Source organism: Cnephaeus nilssonii (assembly GCF_951640355.1).
Source record: "Cnephaeus nilssonii genome assembly, chromosome: 7".
Classification (NCBI taxonomy): domain Eukaryota; kingdom Metazoa; phylum Chordata; class Mammalia; order Chiroptera; family Vespertilionidae; genus Cnephaeus; species Cnephaeus nilssonii.
In genome coordinates this window covers 33,809,684-33,830,350 of record NC_137078.1, presented here as the reverse complement: position 1 = coordinate 33,830,350, position 20,667 = coordinate 33,809,684, and the positions used below count along the sequence as shown (strand labels likewise).

At 39.1% G+C, this 20,667-nt stretch overlaps 2 protein-coding genes across 3 annotated transcripts in view; one reads left to right on the top strand and one right to left on the bottom strand.

The window, feature by feature from the left end:
• Nucleotides 1–5,148: 5,148 nt before the first annotated feature.
• RPL5 (ribosomal protein L5) lies at nucleotides 5,149–15,114 on the top strand. Of its 2 annotated transcripts, none has more exons than XM_079777003.1 (8): nucleotides 5,149–5,263; nucleotides 5,886–5,955; nucleotides 6,051–6,166; nucleotides 7,746–7,880; nucleotides 9,415–9,617; nucleotides 10,660–10,838; nucleotides 14,420–14,504; nucleotides 14,953–15,114. In XM_079777003.1, the coding sequence occupies exons 1-8, from the start codon at nucleotides 5,261–5,263 to the stop codon at nucleotides 15,050–15,052; spliced, it is 891 nt and encodes a 296-aa protein (XP_079633129.1). In that variant the 5' UTR covers nucleotides 5,149–5,260; the 3' UTR covers nucleotides 15,053–15,114. The 2 variants fall into 2 exon arrangements, with proteins under 2 accessions (XP_079633129.1, XP_079633128.1); XM_079777002.1 differs by having other exon boundaries at nucleotides 5,156–5,263; nucleotides 10,660–10,837; nucleotides 14,416–14,504.
• Nucleotides 15,115–15,268: 154 nt separating this feature from the next.
• Nucleotides 15,269–20,667, bottom strand: part of DIPK1A (divergent protein kinase domain 1A) — a 117,421-nt gene continuing 112,022 nt past the window's right edge. Inside the window, exons 4-5 of the mRNA XM_079777000.1 lie at nucleotides 18,305–18,481; nucleotides 15,269–17,428 (exon numbers count right to left, since the gene is read on the bottom strand). Coding sequence (XP_079633126.1) covers nucleotides 16,616–17,428; nucleotides 18,305–18,481 — 990 coding nt within the window. The 3' untranslated portion in view covers nucleotides 15,269–16,615. The remainder of the gene's footprint in view (nucleotides 17,429–18,304; nucleotides 18,482–20,667) is intronic.

The window sequence follows — 20,667 nt, the reverse complement described above, 5'->3', positions numbered from 1 at the left end:
AAACAAGCAAACAAACTCATAGACACAGACAACAGTATGGTGACTTCCAGAGGGAGGAGGAAGAAGAGGACAAAGGGGGTCAAATACATAGTGACGGAAGGAGGCCATACTCTGAGTGGTGAGCACACAATGCAGTATACAGGTGATGTCTTATAAAACTGTCCACCTGTAACATATAACCAAGTAACCATAAATAACCAATGTTACCTCAGTAAATTTAATTTAAATAAGCAAATCAATAAACCTAAAACTAATTTCCATAAACATTGTTTTCTGACCCTGATAGTGTATAGTCAGTCTGATTGAAAAGACATTTGAACAAATTGAGCAGCATACTGCTATTTTTGTTTCCTTTACATACTCCAGCGTTTCAATATTGGAAGAATAACAAAACCTGCATGATATGATATTACTGTAAGAGAGTGAAAATAGCAATAAAAATGACAGTGATTTATATGACAATATCAAATATCTAGTAATGGTTCCAGTGAAAACAGTAATTTGTTATATATGACACCATTACATTGTTTGAATTTGATATGGAAAAATTATTGTTCATTCCCAAGTCTAAGTATTGCTTTATGAATTTTATTTAAAATTCCAGTTTCTCTTGCTTCAACACAGCAAAATTTCTCCTAAATGAGATTAATAAATATTATTTAAGGACCACAATGACCTAAAAAGGGTTGTCCAATTTGGCATTACTATCTGTAGAACACATATGATGTGATGTCTTGGTGATAACAACATAGAGGTTTTGCTGAAATAAAGATACAAAAAGAAACTTTAAAAAGTATAACTTTTTATTGATTTCAGAGAGGAAGGGAGAAGAAGAGAGAGATAGAAACATCAATGATGAGAAAGAATCATTGACCGGCTGCCTCCTGCATGCCATTCGCTGGGGATCGAGCCTGCAACCCAGGCATATGCCCTGACCAGGAATTGAACCATGGCCTCCTGGTTTATAAATTGACGTTCAACCACTGAGCCATGCCAGCTGGGCCAAAAAGAAACTTTAATGAAATAAATATATTATAATGAATTGGAATGTCTTTATTTTATTAGTCATTCAGACATCAGTAGCCTATAGATAGAACACTCAGACATGCTCAATCATAATTATGTGGGTGGTCCTTGATATTCTTCTGATTCTTGGTCCTATAAAACCATAGCTTTACACTTTTTTTAAAGAAACAAAGATTATTCTTTCATTGAAGGCTGATTTTTAAAAATATATATTTTATTGGATTTTTACACAGAGGAAGGGAGAGGGATAGAGAGTTAGAAACATTGATGAGAGAAAAACACTGATCAGCTGCCTCCTGCACACCCCCTATTGGGGATGTGCCCGCAACCAAGGTACATGCCCTTGACTGGAATCGAACCTTGGACCCTTCAGTCCGCAGGCCGACACCATCCATTGAGCCAAACCAGCCAGGGCAAGGCTAATTATTTTTCCTAGATAAAAGTACAGGTTTAAAATGGATTAATATCAATAAAGGGGATCCTACCATAAAGTAGTTCACCCTACATGCTACCCTTCATGAATAAGCATAAACTAATGTAAAACAAAAAGCAATTGTAAGGAGAAAACATTAGAATATCTAGGAAAGTCAGTGGCTTCAATACAGAACCTGTTGATTAGGGCAAGAAGCGGATACCTCAAAATAACAATATATGATAACATCATAGAAATCTTTTAAGATTTTGCTGTTAAATCACTACCAGAACTAAAAATTGCTGTTTTATTTTCTATTTATAATATATGTGTGACATATTTGATAAAACTTAGTTTACTTTCATTTCAAATAATAAAAGAAATATTTCCCATTCCAGTAGAAATCAATGTTTTATTTATTTATTCATTTTTCAATTTATTTTTTTAATCCTCACCCAAGGATATTTTCCCATTGATTTTTAGGGAGAGTTGGAAGAGAGAGGGAAAGACAGAGAAACATCAATGTGAGATAAACACATCAATTGGTTGCCTCCTGCATGAGCCTGACCAGGGCCCGGGCAGGGGAGGAGCCTGCAAACACAGTAAGTGCCCTTGACTGAATTGAACCTGGGGCCCTTTGGTCTGCAGGCCGACGCTCTATCCACTGAGCCAAACCAGCTAGAGCAATGTTTTATTTTTTAATTTGAAATAATTTCAAAATCACAAATTGTAAGAGCAGTACAAAGAATTTCCACATATTTTTCTCCCAGATTCCACATTGTTAACATTTTAACACATTTGCCTTATCATTTTCTTTGTTTTTACAGACACACGTATATGTCTATATACATAGATACATGGTGTCCAAAAAATGTATACATACACTCTGAATAATAATAAAGGCAGTGGTTATTAAAATACATTTCATTTTCAAAACTGAGCCATCAGCTCAGTTAAAGTATGTATACATTTTTTTGGAACATCCTGTATATGTAATTTTTACCTGAGTCACTTGTTGAGAGTAAGTTGCAGAAATAATGCCCATTACTCCAAAATAGTTCAGAATGTATTTCCTAAAGAACACTCACACATAACCATAGTGTAGCCATCAAAATAAAATGAACATTGATCTATTACTATCATCTAATCCATAGACTCCATTCAGATTTCACTGGTTGTCCTGAGAATGTCCTTTGTACAAAAGAAATAAAAAGCCTTCCTTTTTCTTTTTTTCCTTTCTTGTCCAGGATGCATTCTAGGATCACACATTGTATACAATGTCGCATCACTTTGGTCTCTTTCAATCTGGAATATTTCTTTAGTATTTCCTTATCTATCATGATTTTGTCATTTAAAAAAAATCTATTGACTTTAGAGAGGAAGGGAGAGGGAGAGAGAGATAGAAACATCAATGATGAGAGAGAATCATCGATTGGCTGCCTCCTGCACGCCTCCTACTGGGGAAGGAGCCTGCAACCCCAGCATGTGCCCTCACCAGAAATCCAACCGTGACCTCCTGGGTCGATGCTTAACCACTGGGCAACACTGGCTGGACAATTTTGTCATTTTTCAAGACTACTGGACAGTTACTTTGTAGAATGTCCCTCAATTTGAGTTTTGTTTGCAGTTTCCTCATATATCAGATTAGATAGATTATGTAAATTTGGCACAAAATGCTTCTGTGTTCTTGTCAGTATATCATATCAGGAGGAACACAAAGTTGACTTGACCCATTACTGGTGACTTTTCACTTTTACCACTTGAACAAAATTAGTTGGCCGAGGGTGCTGAACAAGTTTCCCCTGGCTCCTGGTGTCACCAACGGCACGGGCCGAGCCAGCCATGCTGGCCACAAACGCCCAGCTGCAACCAAGGGAAATAGATCCACATGTTTTAAATTTTGTTGTTACAAATGTTTATAAGGAAGGAAGCAGGTTAAAGAGAATACAACATATTTAATTCAACAATGTGTTAGTTTGTTTCATAACTCTTAAATATTCAAATGAATGGTATGTGGGCCTTCATATCTGTGCTCTTGCCCTAAAACACGCTAATGTTAGGATTTTTCCTTCCTGATGTTTTCACCTTCAGTGTAAGCAAGGCCTACCCAAGACATGTGGCACCCATCCTAGGCTAATAACTTGATGAACTGCCAAAATAAAGGTCTTTAAGTATTTTCTATAAATGCAAATTGTATGCCTCTTTCTTCACACTTCCAAAAGCCCGCCAACTAAGGTTGAACCACACTTGCCTGTGAGGAGTGTTTTTCTCCTTGATGGCTCTGTTGACATTGGCCAGAGTGGATTTAATGTACATTTTTCTGGTTATAGGAGGAGTTAAAGTTGAAACCAAAGCAAGTGGCATCATGATTCTGATTTATTCTAGTGGCAGTTCTTGTTTGGCAGATCCTTCTCCCAGCTTTGACAGTGAGCAGTTTACACACTGATTCTCTCCTGCTAGATTAAAGTCTTGCATTCCCATCTCCCAAGAGCAGGCTTAAACCATGGAGGATGGGTATAGAGTTAAAATTCATTCTTATGATGTCATTATTTTAAAGTTTGATTCAGTAGAGGCAGCAGATATACATAGACCTGCATTTTAACTAGTATCCAAATAATTCCCATGCAATAGCCCAAAGACCACCTTTGAAATACTGTTAGGTGAGGGAATACTTTCTATTGAGGTGCTTTTTTGGGTGTTTTTTTGTTTGGTTGTTTGGTTGGTTGGTTCTCCTCAGTCTCCATGTGGAGAACTGGAAAATGACTTACTACAATTAATTTTAAAAGAATAAATTTAAGCCCCAACCGGTTTGGCTCAGTGGATAGAGCGTCGGCCTTGGGACTCAAGGGTCCCAGGTTTGATTCTGGTCAGGGGCATGTGCCTTGTTTGCGGGTACATGCCCAGTGGGGAGTGTGCAGGAGGCAGCTGATCCATGTTTCTCTCTCATCAATGTTTCTAACTCTCTATCCCTCTCCCTTCCTCTCTAAAAAAAAAAAAAAAAAAAAAAAAAAAAAAAAAAAAAAAAAAAAAAAAAAAATCAATAAAATATATATTTTTAAAAAGAATAAATTTAAGAAAAAGACAAAGAATAAAGTTTATCTGACTAGGTCACAAGGATGGAGGGAGGGAAAAGGAATGAGGTGGCCAGGGATCAGGGAAGGCGACAGAGGTAAAGAGGGAGGAAGGAGAGAGCAGTAGTTCTCTTACCATTTTACCGAATGGCAGCACCGTGCTAGGTGCTGGAGATTTAAAGGTGAACTTGACAGCAGGGCCCCATCCTCTGGATGTTTACAAATCCAGGGCGGGGTGAAGCAGGTGCGAGGGTGCCAAGGAAAAGGGGGGTGGGGGTGGGGGAGTCCTAAGCCTATGTTCTGGACCGGGGTGAGTGGTAGTCCAAGAGGTAGAGTCCTTCCTGGGGGGTGGAGGTTGCGGGGGCGGAGGAGGGCAAAAGAGCTCCAGAGAAAATTCCTTCCATTTAATTGCTAAACCTTTTTCCTGCTGACAATGGTAATATATGTTTATGAAACAACTTCCCAGGACAGAATCCTTCGTTACTGCTTACCGTCCATCCCAGTCGGATCATCAGCCAGGAGCACTAAGGGTTTGTTGCAACACGGCGAAGGCCCGTATGGTCCTCCCACCAGCAGGAGGCGGCACGCCGCACGCCTGACGGCAAGAGGATCTCTCTTCTCCACGTCGCTTGCGTGATCGCCGGCGCTACATACTGCGCCTGCGCACGGGCTGGGCCCTTTTTCTCCACCGGAGTTAGGCTAGGCCTGCAGGTCTGTGGCAAGCCGCGGCCGTGGGTCTCTCTTCCGCAGGATGGTGAGTGGGTATCCCGATCTCGGGACTACAGATGGATGGGGGTTCCCTCACGTTGCCCTAATGCCAGCCTAGAGTTGGTCTCGCGCGGCGCAGGGGTCGGATGGCATTAGATTGCAGCTCGGTCCTGGTCGGGCAGCCGCTCCCCAGCATGGCCTTAATGGCTGCCGCCCAGCTTGTGGGGGAAGGGGGTGGACGGAGAGAAGGAGCTGAAGCGGCAGATGGAGGAGGTGGGGGCCGAGGAGCTTAGTAGACAGGCTGCGGGGATACTGCCGGCTCGTCCGAGGGGGCCCCGCGGGCGGCGGGCAGGGGAGCTTGCATGCGGCGGCCTCGGACCAGCTGGGGGATGCCGAGTGCAGACGGGCTGCGGCCGCGCGGACCCAGCCCGGCTCCCGGCTGCTGCGTGGGTTTCCCGGGAGCGGGGCGGGTGGTTTGGGGAAGGCGCTTAGCAGGCTTGACAGATGGGAGGTAGGAAAAGTGGCTCCTGACCCTGGGTGGTTTGAGAGGCTGGACTCGACGAAAGTGGCAGTTACCCAGATTCACTTGAAATGCAAATGTTACTTTGTTACAACTCGGATGTCAGAAGTATCGTAAGCTAAAACGTGTAATAACATCTTTCTTAAAGGGGTTTGTGAAAGTTGTCAAGAACAAGGCCTACTTCAAGCGATACCAAGTGAAATTCAGAAGACGGCGAGGTATGGGCCGGTGTTCGTCTTCACAATATTAAAGGAATCTGTTCTACAGTGGAATAGACTTTCTTAAAAAAATTTTATTTATTTTTTTTCTTCAGAGGGTAAAACTGATTACTATGCCCGGAAACGCTTGGTAATCCAGGATAAAAATAAGTACAACACACCTAAATACAGGATGATAGTTCGCGTAACCAACAGAGATATCATCTGTCAGGTAAGGTGCATCGGAGACGCCAGTGATGGTCAACCCCACCTCCCCCTGACTCCCGACTCCCTGGGCCAGAGACGCTGTACTTGGGGATCAAAGCACCCGGATGCACGAGAAGGTCCATCCCGTGCGGAGCCATTGAGTTCGTTCTTTTCCTTTTTGTGGGTCTTAAATTGGAGCCTGGGCAGTTGGTACTTTAAAAAATACTGGCTTAAGATCAGCCACGTTGGCAATCCTGACCCAGTTTAATCCCGTTTATTTATTTTTTAATTGGGGGGGAAATGAGGATTAGAGGAGTTTCTGTTACTCTTGCCATTTTGTAGGGGGGCGGTGGGGTGGAAGGCCAAATTTGAGACCCGAGTAGAAGGTTCTGGCCCATTTCAGCCCCAGTAGAGGGGCAGGCTTTGTCATGGACTACGTCCTTGCTGTCCCTGTGTGGCCTTACGTGCCACGTAGGTATCCGCTGCTCTTGGAAGAGGTAGGTTGTTGGGAAGGTTAAATTATGCTTTAAGATTGTCCTTATTCCTGCTTATTGTTTGAAATAGGTTTTAATTGTTATATGTGACGTTGTCTTCCACGTACAAGACCTCCAGAAAGTGGCAGTGTGCTCCTAGAAGATAATTTTCTGGAACTTGACGACGAGGGAAAATTTATTTTTATTTTTATTGATTTCATAGAGGAAGGAAGAGGGAGAGAGAGAGAGAGCCATGATGAGAGAGAATCATGGATTGGCTGCCTTCTGCAAGTCCCCCACTGGGGATCGAGCCCACAACCTGGGCACCTGCCCCGACCAGAATCGAACCTGGGACCCTTCAGTTCGAAGGCCAATGCTCCATCCACTGAGCCAAACCGGCTAGGGCGGGAATTTTTTTTTATTTGAGATTTTTGGGGCCTTTTTGCAGGAGGCAAGCACACCTGTTTTCTGGGCTCACTAATTTGTGGTTGTGAAGGCATGTGTCCCTCCATGCCTAAGGACAGATAACTAAGCACTGGGTGTCGGATCATTATTGGACTTAAAATGTGCTTAGTTCAAAAGATGTTTGAAATTGGGACTTGGTTTGACTTTTCAAAGTGCCTCTAATTCACCAGCTAATCTAGCTAAGTCTTTTCAGCACTTAGAAGGAAGGAACTAGAACAGGAGTCCTCAAACTTTTTAAACAGGGGGCCAGTTCACTGTCCCTCAGACCGTTGGAGGGCCGGACTATAGTTTAAAAAAAACTATGAACAAATTCCTATGCACACTGCACATATCTTATTTTGAAGTAAAAAAACAAAACGGCAAAAACACCCACATGTGGCCCGCGGGCCGTAGTTTGAGGACGCCTGAACTAGAGTATAATTTATTCCGAAGGCAATTCAGTATTCAATGCCCATGTGGTAATTTTAGCTTTAGTCAAACATGTTTAGTCTCAAATCTACCTGCTATAGTTGACCAAGACATAATTAGTGGAAGGTAACTGGGTTTAACAAAGATTTTAAGTGATGCAGAACTGTGTCCAGATTTTTTTCTTCAAGTTCTTTGAATACAAAGGCGTTTAGGACAAATAGTAAAGCAGATGACTAACCTGGTTTTTCTCTTCTATAGATTGCTTACGCCCGTATAGAAGGAGATATGATAGTTTGTGCAGCTTATGCTCATGAACTCCCAAAGTACGGTGTGAAGGTTGGCCTGACAAATTATGCTGCAGCATATTGTACTGGCCTGCTGCTGGCCCGCAGGGTATGTACAGGATTACTTTATAATTGATGTATCTTGGAATTGACTCATCGCTTGGAGTTGTCTGAAAGATGTTTACTCATGGATAAGATACCTTCAGCTGTTGGGTCAAGAGAGTGCCTGTTGTTACCCTGCCGCTTCTTACAAGAGCATCATTAGGAAAGATACTTTTATAAATACAAGCTTTGAGACAGCAATGCATTTTCTAATAATTTTGGGGGACAGTTTTCCTGTTTTCTGCTCTGTTTGTTGGGTATGTCTAAACCAATAGAATTTCCTGCAGTCTGTTTGATATGGCAGCCAGGGGTAGCCAGCAGCCACATGTGGTTGTTGAGCACTTGAAATGCTTCTAATGAACTGAATTTTTAACTTAAATTTGAATAGCCACTTGTGGTTCCTTAGTGGCTACCTTATTGGACAGATCTACTCAGAAATGATCTTCTGACCATAAGCGTACATTAAAAATGCAGACTACTCCAGACCTTCAGAATTTGTTTTAATAGGATGTCCAAGTGATTTATATGCACGTTAAATTTTGAGAAGCAATGTTTTAAACTTGGGGGGCTGCATTCGTGTGTGTGTGTGTGTGTGTGTGTGTGTGTGTGTGTGTGGCTGTTTTTGTTTTAATCTTTACCTTTGGGTGGCAGCATTTCTTATAACATGCAGAAAAGATGAAAATGTGACTTTGCCTTATTTTTTCTCAGTTGCTGACCTTGTTTTGCAGTGGAATTGTTAAGCATGCATCATTGTTGGGGATCCACATCTTCATTGGTCATAAACATGTCTGAGTGGGGGTGGGTAACATTGTCTTTATATATGAGAGCAACTTGGTGCAAAGGCACTGCTTTTCAGGCGATAGGTGTTAGCAGAGGAGTGGTGCATATTAACATAATGTATCAGAGCCGCAGAAGATGTCTTCAATGCAGGATCCTATTCCTCAAAACTACGTGATAACATTTAATATTTGGCTTTGAATTGTAGCCAAATATGACTGAAGTAATGTGATTACCTCCCTTGAGTAAATTTATTTTATTTATTTACTTAAAATATATTTTTTGTGATTTCAGAGAGAAAGGGAGGGAGCATGTAGAAACATCAGTGATGAGAGAATCAATCATTGATTGGCTGCCTCCTCCTGCACACCCTGCACTGGGGACTGAGCCTGCAACCCAGGCATGTTCCCTGATGAGGACTCAAACCGTGACCACCTGGTTCATAGGTCAATGCTCAACCACTGAGCCACGCCGGCTGGGCCTCCCTTGAGTAAATTTTTAAAAATCAAAGTTATGTATATCCTAATTGCTGCACAAATCAAATATGGACATGTAGCAGATTAAGAAGCTATTGAATAAAGTTGTTAACAAATTGAAGTTTCTTTTTGTAGCGTTTAAAAATTTATTTAAAAGTAGATTGGGATTAGGGGATAAATAGGAAAGAAATTTTTTTGTCAGAGGTCATTAAAGTTGTGACGTGAGATACTGTTAGAGTTGTTGGAGTATATTCAGACAGGTATTAAGATTGGCTTCTTTGTTAATAGCTTCTCAATAGGTTTGGCATGGACAAGATCTATGAAGGCCAGGTGGAGGTGACTGGAGATGAATACAACGTGGAAAGCATTGATGGTCAACCTGGTGCCTTCACCTGCTATTTGGATGCAGGGCTTGCCAGAACTACTACTGGAAATAAAGTTTTTGGGGCCCTGAAGGGAGCTGTGGATGGAGGCCTATCTATCCCTCACAGGTAATATAGTATCCAAGGCCTCATTGCCTGGACTCCAGTACTTACTGTTTCTAATTAGTTGGACTGTGGAGATTACTGAGTTAAAGTAATAGTAGCTCTCATTGTGTGCCCGCTATATGCTAGGCACTGTGCAAAGGGAACCTGGCAGGACAGGAAAGAATTGGTAACTCATTGTACAAATGAAGAGACACAAATGACTTGTCCAAGGTTTTAGAACCAGTAAGTGGAAGGGCTGGGGTTGAAACCACTACCTTTTATGTGTGATTTAGTTTTGGTTAGAAATGAGCAGCTTGGTTTCACCACCACTCCCTCTTCCCCTCCAATGCATTGTCTTTTTTTTCTCTTTCATTCAGAAAGAGAATGGCTTTACTGAATTATGGGAAAAAGTAGACTAGAAAAGGTTTGAGAGACTTAGATTTCTAGACTTTAAACTGGAAACAAGATTGTAGGCTGGTCTTAGAAGCGAAGTAGGTGGTTTTAATTTGGTTATTTAGTTCAAATTAGTGATTGTTATTGCTGAGTAAATATAAAAGTTATTTACTATCTTATGAATATTTTAGTGGTTGTTGATTTATCCAAATTTTTAGATGTTTATGTTTGTAAGCCTGGAACTTAATCTTACAATGTAGGGGGAGGGTTTTTTGTTTCTTTTTGAGTATCTGCAGTTATGTTAGAGGGCACCTGTGTGACTTGGGATGAATCACTCCCATGTACCCTGAGGCACCACTGAGAAATTGTAGGATTTGGGGGGAGCAGTTTTGAAACCCTTTTTTATGATGAGAACTAACTTTATGGTGGGGAAATGCCTTGGTTCATTTAGTGGTTTTTAAAGGTACTGTGCTATGATTTTCTAATCTGAAATTGAGAAATTAGCTGCTAAATGATGATATCCCACTAACTGAGCAGTCAGTAGTTGGTCCTTCGGTTGCATATGATGCAATTAATTGTTTCAAGACGGGACTGATGGCAGCTACTAAAATAAATTCCTGCTAGTGAACTGATTTCAATCAACATATACTAAATGTGAAAAACTTTATTTTAGTACCAAACGATTCCCTGGTTATGATTCAGAAAGCAAGGAATTCAATGCAGAAGTACATCGGAAGCACATCATGGGTCAGAACGTTGCAGATTATATGCGCTATCTAATGGAAGAAGATGAAGATGCTTACAAGAAACAGTTCTCTCAATATATAAAGAACAACGTAACTCCAGACATGGTAAAAATTTTAACTAAAGATGAATGTATGGTTCATTTATGGAACCAGGTTTACTACTTGTTTTTTTGTTGGGTACATTATAATTATTTAGTTTTATTTCAGGTTAACAGTTGAATATGGGCATGTTCATAGGTACAGACAGAATTGTATAAACTGTCCTTGGCTTAAAATGAAATTGGGATGTTCAACACAGGGTAGGCTAAAGGATAAGATAGTATGATGAGCTAGACTTGTCAATATGTTTTTAGGAATCTTACATGCTGAAGGATGGCAGGTGTTTTTGTTTTTTTGTGTTTTTGTTTTTTTAAATATATTTTTATTGATTTTCCACAGAGAGGAAGGGAGAGGGATAGAGAGCTAGAAACATCGATGAGAGAGAAACATCGACCAGCTGCCTCCTGCACACCCCCCACCGGGGATGTGCCCGCAACCAATGTACATGCCCTTGACCAGAATCGAACCTGGGACCTTTCAGTCCGCAGACCGATGCTCTATCCACTGAGCCAAACCGGTTTTGGCGGATGGCAGGTTTTAAGTATCCAAATCTAAAGCCTTTGGTGGCTTTTATTGAATTTGGCTGTTCTGTATTTCTAGATTTCATAGGACTCTACCCACTCTGGTAGGAGATGCTATTTACTAAACTTCATTCATTTTGAGACAATGGGGAAGAAAGATGCTTTCTTCATAGCAAACAAGTGCTATGTTCTGGACTTTCTGAATGTCTCAGGCACACACACAGAGAGATGTACAGATTTATTTTATTGATTTTAGAGAGAGAGAGAGAGAAACATCAATGAGAATCATTGATCGGCTGCCTCCTGCATACCCCCTACTGGGGATCGAGCCTGCAACCGGGGCATGTGCCCTTAACCGGAATCGAACCTATGACCCTTCAATCCCCAGGCTGACGCTCTATCCACTGAGTCAAACCGGCTAGGGTGAGATGTATTTTAACATTAGTTCTGTGTGATGCTGAATTAAAGGGAACAGTGTTTGTAAAAGTGAGTTTAATGTTGGAAAATTGATCACTCTTAAGTTGTGTCTCCAGACCTCTCTCTATTAATGCATTGGAGTAATTTATGATAGTGCCAGTTTTGAAATTGTAGTGAAAGCATAGAACATAGCGCCAGTTTTGAAATTGTAGCGAAATCACACTAGGCCCTGGCTGGCATGGCTAATGGTTAAGAAGGTCAGCCCGCTCACCAAGGGGTCGAGGGTTCAATTCCAGTTCAAGGGCATGTGTCTGGGTTGCAGGTTCATCCCCAGCCCTGATCAGGCTATGTGCAGGAGCCAGCTAATGGATGTGTCTCTCTCAAATTGATGTTTCTCTCTTCCCCTCCCTCCCTTTCTCCCTCTCACTCTCTAAAAATCAAGGGGAAAATATCCTTAGGTGAGGATTAACAACAACAACAAAAAAATTATGCTGAGTACTATAAAACTCTCACAAATACAGATTTATATATAAATAGGTAGGTTATATTAAGAAATAGTTAGATTTTTTTTGGGGGGGGTATAGCTTTGGCTATTAAAATATAATTTTATTGGGAAAAGATTACTTTGTGTGCTTTGTACACAATGTAGGGCTGGATAAGCACATAGGTTGAGTTTGTTTTTTTAATATATTTTTATTGGTTTCAGAGAGGGAGGAAGAGATAGAAACATCAATGATGAGAGAATCGTTCGTTGATTGGCTGCCTCCTGCACACCCCCTACTGGGGATGGAGCCCGCAACCTGGGCATGTGCCCTTGATCAGAATTGAATACGGGACCAATCCGCAGGCTGACACTCTATCCACTGAGGCAAACCAGCTAGGGCTAGGTTGAGTTTTGAACTAGGAAAAAGATAGTTTTATATTAGCTATGTAGGTGCATGTATTTATACATGAGTATATTCCCTTATTACTGATACCATTCTTGTTCACTCCTTGACCTGCTTGTACTGATTCTACTTGACCTGCAATTTTTTAAAAATATTTTTAATTGATTTTAGAGAGGAAGAAAGAGATAGAAATATCAATGATGAGAGTGAATCATTGATCAGCTGCCTCCTGCACACCCCCTAATGGGGATCAAGCCTACAACCCAGGCATGTGCCCTTGACCTGAATTGAACATTGGACCCTTCAGTCTGCAGGTCAACGCTCTTATTCACTGAGTCAAACTGGGGCTGTAATTTTTATTAGGGCAACCTGTAGAATTTTTCCCCATAAACCATTTCTTGCTTTCTTCATGTTACATAGGACTTAATTGAGACTTTTCAAACAGTCTGTTTTCAGATGTCTGTTTCCTATGTCGATTTCATGCTTCAGCCGGGACCACTCTTTGGCTAATGTACTTTCCAACTTATTAATTTTACCTATGGAGGCATCTTTTCTATGAGTGCATATGAAGTCCTATGCAGACACCTGACATGTCTCCAACAGGAAGTGGTCTTTACCTAAATTCATGGCGTTGTCTACAAAAATGGTTGTATTTCTTGCTTGTCTGAGCTTTTGAAAAAAATAAACTGGGTTGCTTAGATTTTTGTTTGATTTTTTTTTTAATTACAAGTGAAGTCATCAAATGGGTTTGTTAAATACAGTGGAGAACTGTATTAGACTGCTAAAAGAGGTAGAGAAATTAACTTTCAAAAGGGATTTAGGTGGTTGAGGTCTCATGTAGTGACAAGTTTTGCATTGGTTTCCACAAATGCATGTAGTAATCATGTTCTCTCCACATTAAATAATTTTAGAGACCTGGATTGATTACCTGATTCATTCTTTATGGGGCTGTAATTTTTATTATATTTTGATAATGAGTACTCAGGCATTTTATATCTGCTCTTTCATGGGTGGTTTTGCACAGAATCAAGTCATTTACAGTTGACTCTTGAACTTTTTTGGTGTACAAGATGATGCTCCAACCAACCGAGCCACCTAGTCATGTCCCCATAAACTCTTAAAAAATTTTGTTTTGGCATTTATCCTCACTTCAATGAAAGAATTTAGGTCAGGCAGTATTTTAAATGAGCATAAAATGTGTTTGTACAGAAATCATTTTGCTCTAAACTTTGAATGACTTAAAAAATATACCCAAAGTCCTAAGAAATGCAGGCAAATTTCTCTTCAAGAAAAAGTTGAGCTGGGCCCGCATTGCACAGTGGTTGAGCTTTGACTATGAACCAGGAGGTTACTATTCAGTTCCTGGTCAGGGCACATGCCTGGGTTTCGGGCTCGATCCTCATTGTGGGGCGTGCAGGATGCAACTGGTCAATGATTCTTTCTCATTGATGTTTCTATCTTTTCCTCTCCCTCTCTGAAATCAGTAAAAATGTATTAAAAAGTTGAGTTGAGTTTTGTGGATAATGTCAACTCACATTACCTATGGTAAAAAAAAAAGGGGGGGGGATCTTCTTAGGAAAAGAAATTTAGAGATTACATTTAGAAATTTAAGCAGATACCGACACTGACCTAGTTTAGTGCCTTTTGAGAATCCGGCTTAGAAAGACAAAATAGAGCAAGTAATAGATTACGGTATGTTGCATTATTGTTTAGGGCATATGAAATGAAACCAAGTACTGTTTGCTTTGCTTTGTTTCAGATGGAGGAGATGTATAAGAAAGCTCATACTGCTATACGAGAGAATCCAGTCTATGAAAAGAAGCCTAAGAAAGAAGTTAAAAAGAAGAGGTATGCATCTTACTGTTTTCTTTTCAAGAAAGAGAGGTTAGGAATGGTTCCAAACTTGCCTTGTTTCATCTTAACTCAGACTCTGAGTAAAGTGCAAACTCGATCACTAACTCTGCATGATGTTGCAGAAGTGAAGGGAACCAGGTTTGCTAAAGTAATTGTGGTGATAGAAATAGATTAGCCTCAGAAGCTACTGAGGTGGTTCATTCTATCCTAGTACAGTGTAACTACCAGTTACTGGTAATAATGATTCTAAACATTGTACTAATGTGTTTATTTGATTTTTGGCACTGTGTGGTAATAGGACAGTATCACAAGTTGGGGGTTGGGAAAATTAGCCTAAAATAATAAGTGCATGTATTGGAAATCTTATTACAAATAAAACACATCTCTGTCCTCGTTAGCTGTATTTTTAAGATAACATTTCTGTCTCTTTTTTGTTTTATAGGTGGAACCGTCCCAAAATGTCTCTTGCCCAGAAGAAAGATCGGGTAGCTCAGAAGAAAGCAAGCTTCCTCAGAGCTCAGGAACGGGCTGCTGAGAGCTAATAAACCAAATCACAATTTTCTATGATTTTTCAGAGACAATAAACTTATTAGGCAAACAGCTATTTCTGTGTTGAGCTCTTGTTAATGAAACTGTAGGAAATACCCTGAAATTGGCAGTATTTTTCCTCAAGAAACAAGTATAGATTTTTTCCAGAAAAAGATGTCTTGCATATCATCTCACACCTGCTGCTTGGGCTTCTGTTCTCAAGTCTGACAAGCAACATACCAGCCTTCCACTAGGAAATATTTCTTTCATTGTAACCAGATGATTAGTAGGAAGAAAGGTACCTTCAAAGTATGTGATTTTAAAGTAATCAAAACGTATTAATCCGTGGGTTCCATTTTTGAAAGGAAGCTGTCCAATGAAGGTCACATAGCTAAGATACTTGAATCAGATTATATCTTTGAGCAGAAAATACTGGGTCTTTCCTCTAAAAGAGGTGTAATTTTATGGAGATGTTGAAGGGTACATGGCCAGATCTGAATAAACATGAGAGAGGAGCAAATTTTTGTATATTTAGTTTATATGAGAAAATGCTTAATGAATAAATTTATGTGCCTCTAAAAATAGCCCTTCGGTCATTTGTTTGAAAATGTCAAGTTCTGATTTCAGAGTCCTCTTAATGTCTCTTCATGACAAATTCAAGATAAATGGATCTGGAGAGGGTCTGTGGCCTTAAGTTGGCTGGCTGATACCAAGATATGGACCATTTGAATCTAAGGTGGAAAGCTCGTCCATTTTCATGTCAATTACGTGTTGCTAAGTAAAACACATGTTAGGTCTAAGAGGCTGTGAAGTGCCCTAGCTGGTTTGGCTCAGTGGATAGAGCATTGGCCTGTGGAGGTGTTGGGTCCTAGGTTCGATTCTGGTCAAGGGCAATTATCTAGGTTGCAGGCTCCTCCAGGTCCAGGTCGGGATGTGTGCAGGAAGCAACCAATCGTGTTTCTCTCACTTTTGAAGTTTGTCTTCCACTCCCTAAAAACATCCTTGGGTGAGAATAAAAAAACAGGCTCTGAAGCCACATAAAGTATGATGTCTGAGTTAAAATGGGTTTAAGTCATAATACAACAAAGCATACTATTAACATCTATTTATAAATCAGTAATTTTAATTTATCTGCTTTGCAGTCTTCATTTCTGTTAATGTGCAAACTTGACCATGCTAAGACATTAGTAAATTTATGTATAAATTTTAAACAGCAGCTTCAATGCAAACAATGTTTCCAGCAGTGGTATTTTGGCTAACAAATCTACAAAACAATCTCACTGTTGATGTCTGGAATGAGGCTCACAGCATTATTTTAAGTCAGTCAAAATAGATACACAGTGAATGTACTGGGAAATGTACCGGGACTTCTGAAAGCAGGAATTACATTTTGGGGGACCTATTGATCCTATACCTCCTGTCAGTCAGCAATAGACATGTGTTTTAAGATGATGGCTTCTTAGGAAGAGGAAATGAGTTTTGTACTGGCAGGGATTTCGACCAGAAGCCATTTTTTTAGAATGCTTAAACTTTTCTAAGTGGTAAGTTTCCCACAATGGTCACAATGTCCAAATGAACTAAGAGTCATTTGTGTAGGAAATTTTCTTCCACAGTAATGTTTTTAGGTTATTTAGTATCAAAGAATGTTCCATTTCCATTTGATTTGCTGTGACTTTGAGAGCAATACAAGAATAAAGTTGCTTTTCTAATTCTTCACGAATTTCACTTGGAGCACCACGCAATAGGTAGTCTTTGAGTAACTGACAGGCTTTTGCCAAGTTTGGTTGTATCACTTCTGAAGTACACTTCATGGTACTCTGATCACAGCTAGTTCGACAATCCGTGCCATAGACACAGTCCAAATCAGACTCACAGTGACGATCCTTTATAAGTTCTTTCAGGTTTGTCTCTGGCACAATTTTTCTCATGTCCACCATTTTCAAATCATACTTATCATTATATCCTAGGTTTTTGGCACTAGTATCACACATGAGGAAGTTTCCATAGGGGCCGTGGAAAACATCTTCCACAAACTCGAGAAGTCCTATGGCTATTTTAGCCTTTCTGGGCCATGATGGTGTGAACAACTGATCCATGCTTCTTCTGAACCCAGATGGAATAAAAAGTTCAATGACCCATGGAAGGCTTATTCCATAAAGAGAGGTATATTCAACACTTTCCATTACATAGAGATCACCACAGAATCCCATTAATTTGGGGGTATGTTCCTTATCTTGAAGTATCACCATGAGAAGAAATTCATTTAATTGAAGAAGTGCCCATGCTGACTTTGCTTCTCCCAAGGAAACCTGGCCGTCTTTGTCTCCATCAGCCACCGTCAAGATGAGATTAACCAGTTCAGAGAGGTTTCCCTGGTCACCCAATTTTGCCTATAAAGATTAAGACGTTAGCAAATGAAAAAATACTAACTTCCTTTATGGAGATTATCATGCTAAGTAATAATTTTGCTACTGAATCCGCATAAGGAACTTAAAACATATCCAAATATTTATGATGCTAAGTGAGTCAGAACTATATTTTATGTAAATGCAATAAAACTTGGCTAAGTTTATTAAGAAATGGCCACCCTAAGTCCCATAACCCTCTTACACTCTGCATAAATACAGTTAACTAAGACACTTAGTAATTATTCTTTGCCTTATTCATACATTTACTTGCTAAATTGCAGTGTAATGTGCTCATATCCAATTATAAGGAGGGTCAACTGAAAATTATTTTTTGTAGTTATCACATTAATGTAATTATTTTAAGTTACATTATTCCAATAATGAAGGTAAAAATGTATTTCCCTGAAAGGTTTCTTGGGATAAAATAATTTGAAAATGTAAGCTCTCCATAGAAAAAGATTATAAGAGTGATAAATATAAAAAAAGATTCTTTCCAAAAGTGTAATTGTTTTCATCTTTTAATAGTTCTAATTAATCTCTGTATAGAGTATTTCTTTAAAATTAAAAAAATAATTTGCAAATCAGGTTGTACTGGTTTTATTTCATCTTTTCAAAATGTATCAGCTACAATGTCAAACTATCAAACTCCCCTCTCATATCTGCACATTTTTAGCTTATAATATTAAATTAAATATCTTCCACACACTTGTTCTTTTCTTTGAATTATTTCTCTCAAGATAGGAGTCCTGATACAGGTCAAAGAATAGCAACATTCTTGTGGTTTAGAATGAGGTCCTGGCAATTCTTTGAGAAGAGTGTACTGATTCACACTAGCAACATCTGAATAGATATACTTACTTTAAAGAGACTGTAGACCATTTCTTTGAATTTCTGTACAGTAGTTCCCCTAGTTGGTTTATCAAATAACACTATTTCTTTTCTTGGTTCCAATTCAGTTCCAAAATCAAGATGAAGTGCTTGTTCCATTTGACATTTCACAACCCCTGGTAGATTATCCCAAATCCCTAAATACATCTATGTGAAAAAGAATGGCAAGATGCTTTAGGCTAAGTAGGAAATTATCACTATATTTTTAGTGTCCTCCTCTAAAAACACACACATACAAATACTGAGACTGTGACTTCCTTTTAAAATTGCAAATTAGAAATCATACTCTGAATATTTTTCCTCTTAATTTTTTAAATTACAGAAGTAATGTTTGCCTAAATATATATTTTCCAACCATGATCATCAATGTTATTTTTCCATTTTTTATTGTGGTAGAATTATAAAAACATAATATTTGCCATCTTAACCATTTTCAGTTTACAGTTCCGTGGTATACATTAATGAAGTTGTGCTACCATCACCACCATCCTTTTTAGACCTCTTTATTTTGTAAAATGGAAACTCTATACCATTAAACAATAATTCATTCTTACCTCTTTCCTCCCAGCCCCTGTCATCACCTTTCTACTTTGTCTTTATGATTTTTGACTACTCTCTCATATAAATGGAATCACACAGAATTTGTCTTTTTGTGACTGGTTTATTTCACTTAGCATTATGTGCATATTGTAGCATATGTCTGGATTTCCTTCCTTTTTAAAGTTGAATAATATTCTATTGTTAATATATCATATTTTGCATTTCCATTCATCTGCCAATGAGCATTTGGGTTGCTTCCATGTTTTAGCTATTGTGAATCATGTTGACATGAACATGGGTGTGAAATATCTCTAAAATAACCCCTGCCCTCAGTCCTTTTACATATATACCCAGAAGTGGAACTGCTGGATCATAAGGTCCATCTATTTTTATATTTTTGAGGAACTGCCATACTGTTTTAGGCAGTGGCTTGTACCATTTTACATTCCCACCAACAGTGCACAAGGGTTCAAATTTGCTGTTGTTTTTTACAGTAGCCATCCTAATTGGTATGAGGCAGTATCTAATTGTGGTTTTAATTTGCATTTCCCTAATGATCAGTGATGCTGTGCATCTTTTCATGTATTTATTGGCCATTTGTATGTGTTTGTTTTGTGTGTTTTTTTGAGAAATATCTATCCAAGTCCTTTGCCCATTTTTTAATCTAGTTGTTTGGGTTTTTTGTTGTTGCGTTTTAGGAGTTCTCTACAGATTCTGGACATTAATCCCTTATCAGGTATATGATTTGTAAATTTTCTCTAATTTTGTGGGTTGCCTTTTTACTGATACTGTCTTTGGCTGCACAAAATATAAAAATTTCCATGAAGCCAAATTTGTCTATTTTTACTTTTGCTGCCTGTTCCTTTTGGTGTCATACCCAAGAAATCATTGCCAAATCCAATGTCATGAAGTTTTTACCCTAAGTTTTCATCTAAAAGTTTTATAGTTTTAGATCTTACATCTATATCTTTGATCCATTTTGACTAATTTTGCATATGATATTAGCTAAGGATCCAACTTCATTCTTTTGCAGGTGGATATTCAGTTTCCCCAGCACCATTTGTTGAAAAGATAGTCCTTTCCTATTGAATGGTCTTAGCACCCTTGTCAAAAATCATCCTGCTATAAATGTGAGGCTGAGTTCTCTATTCTATTCCGTTGATTTATATGTCGGTCATTACTTCAGTATCACTCTGTTTTGATTACTGTAGCTTTACAGTATAATTTGAAATAACAAGTGAGAGTCCTCCAGCTTTATACTTTTTTTCCAAGATTGCTTTGGCTATTAAGGGTTCCTTGAGATGCCATATTAATTTTAGAAGGGGGTTTTCTATTTCTGCAAAAATTGTCATTGGGCCCTGGCCAGTGTGATTCAGTGGTTAGAGAGATCATGGGTTTGATTCCAGGTCAAGGGCATGTACCTGGGTTGAAGATTTGATCCCTGGCCCAGGTCAGGGTGGGTGTAGGAAGCAACAAATAGATGTGTCTCTCTCACATCAATGTTTCTCTCTTTCTCTCTCCTTCCATTCCCTTCCACTCTCTCTAAAAATCAATGGAAATATATATCCTTGGGTGAGTATTAACAAAAACAAAGTCATTGGGACTTGGATAGGGGTTGCATTGACTTTGTAGATGCCTTTGGGTAATATTAACAAGTTAACAATATTTAGTATTCCAACCCATGTACATGGGATGTGTTCCATTTATTTATGTCTTTAATTTATTTCAGAAGTTTTCATTGTACAAGTCTTTCACCTCCATGGTTAAATTAATTACTAAGTATTCTTTTGGAT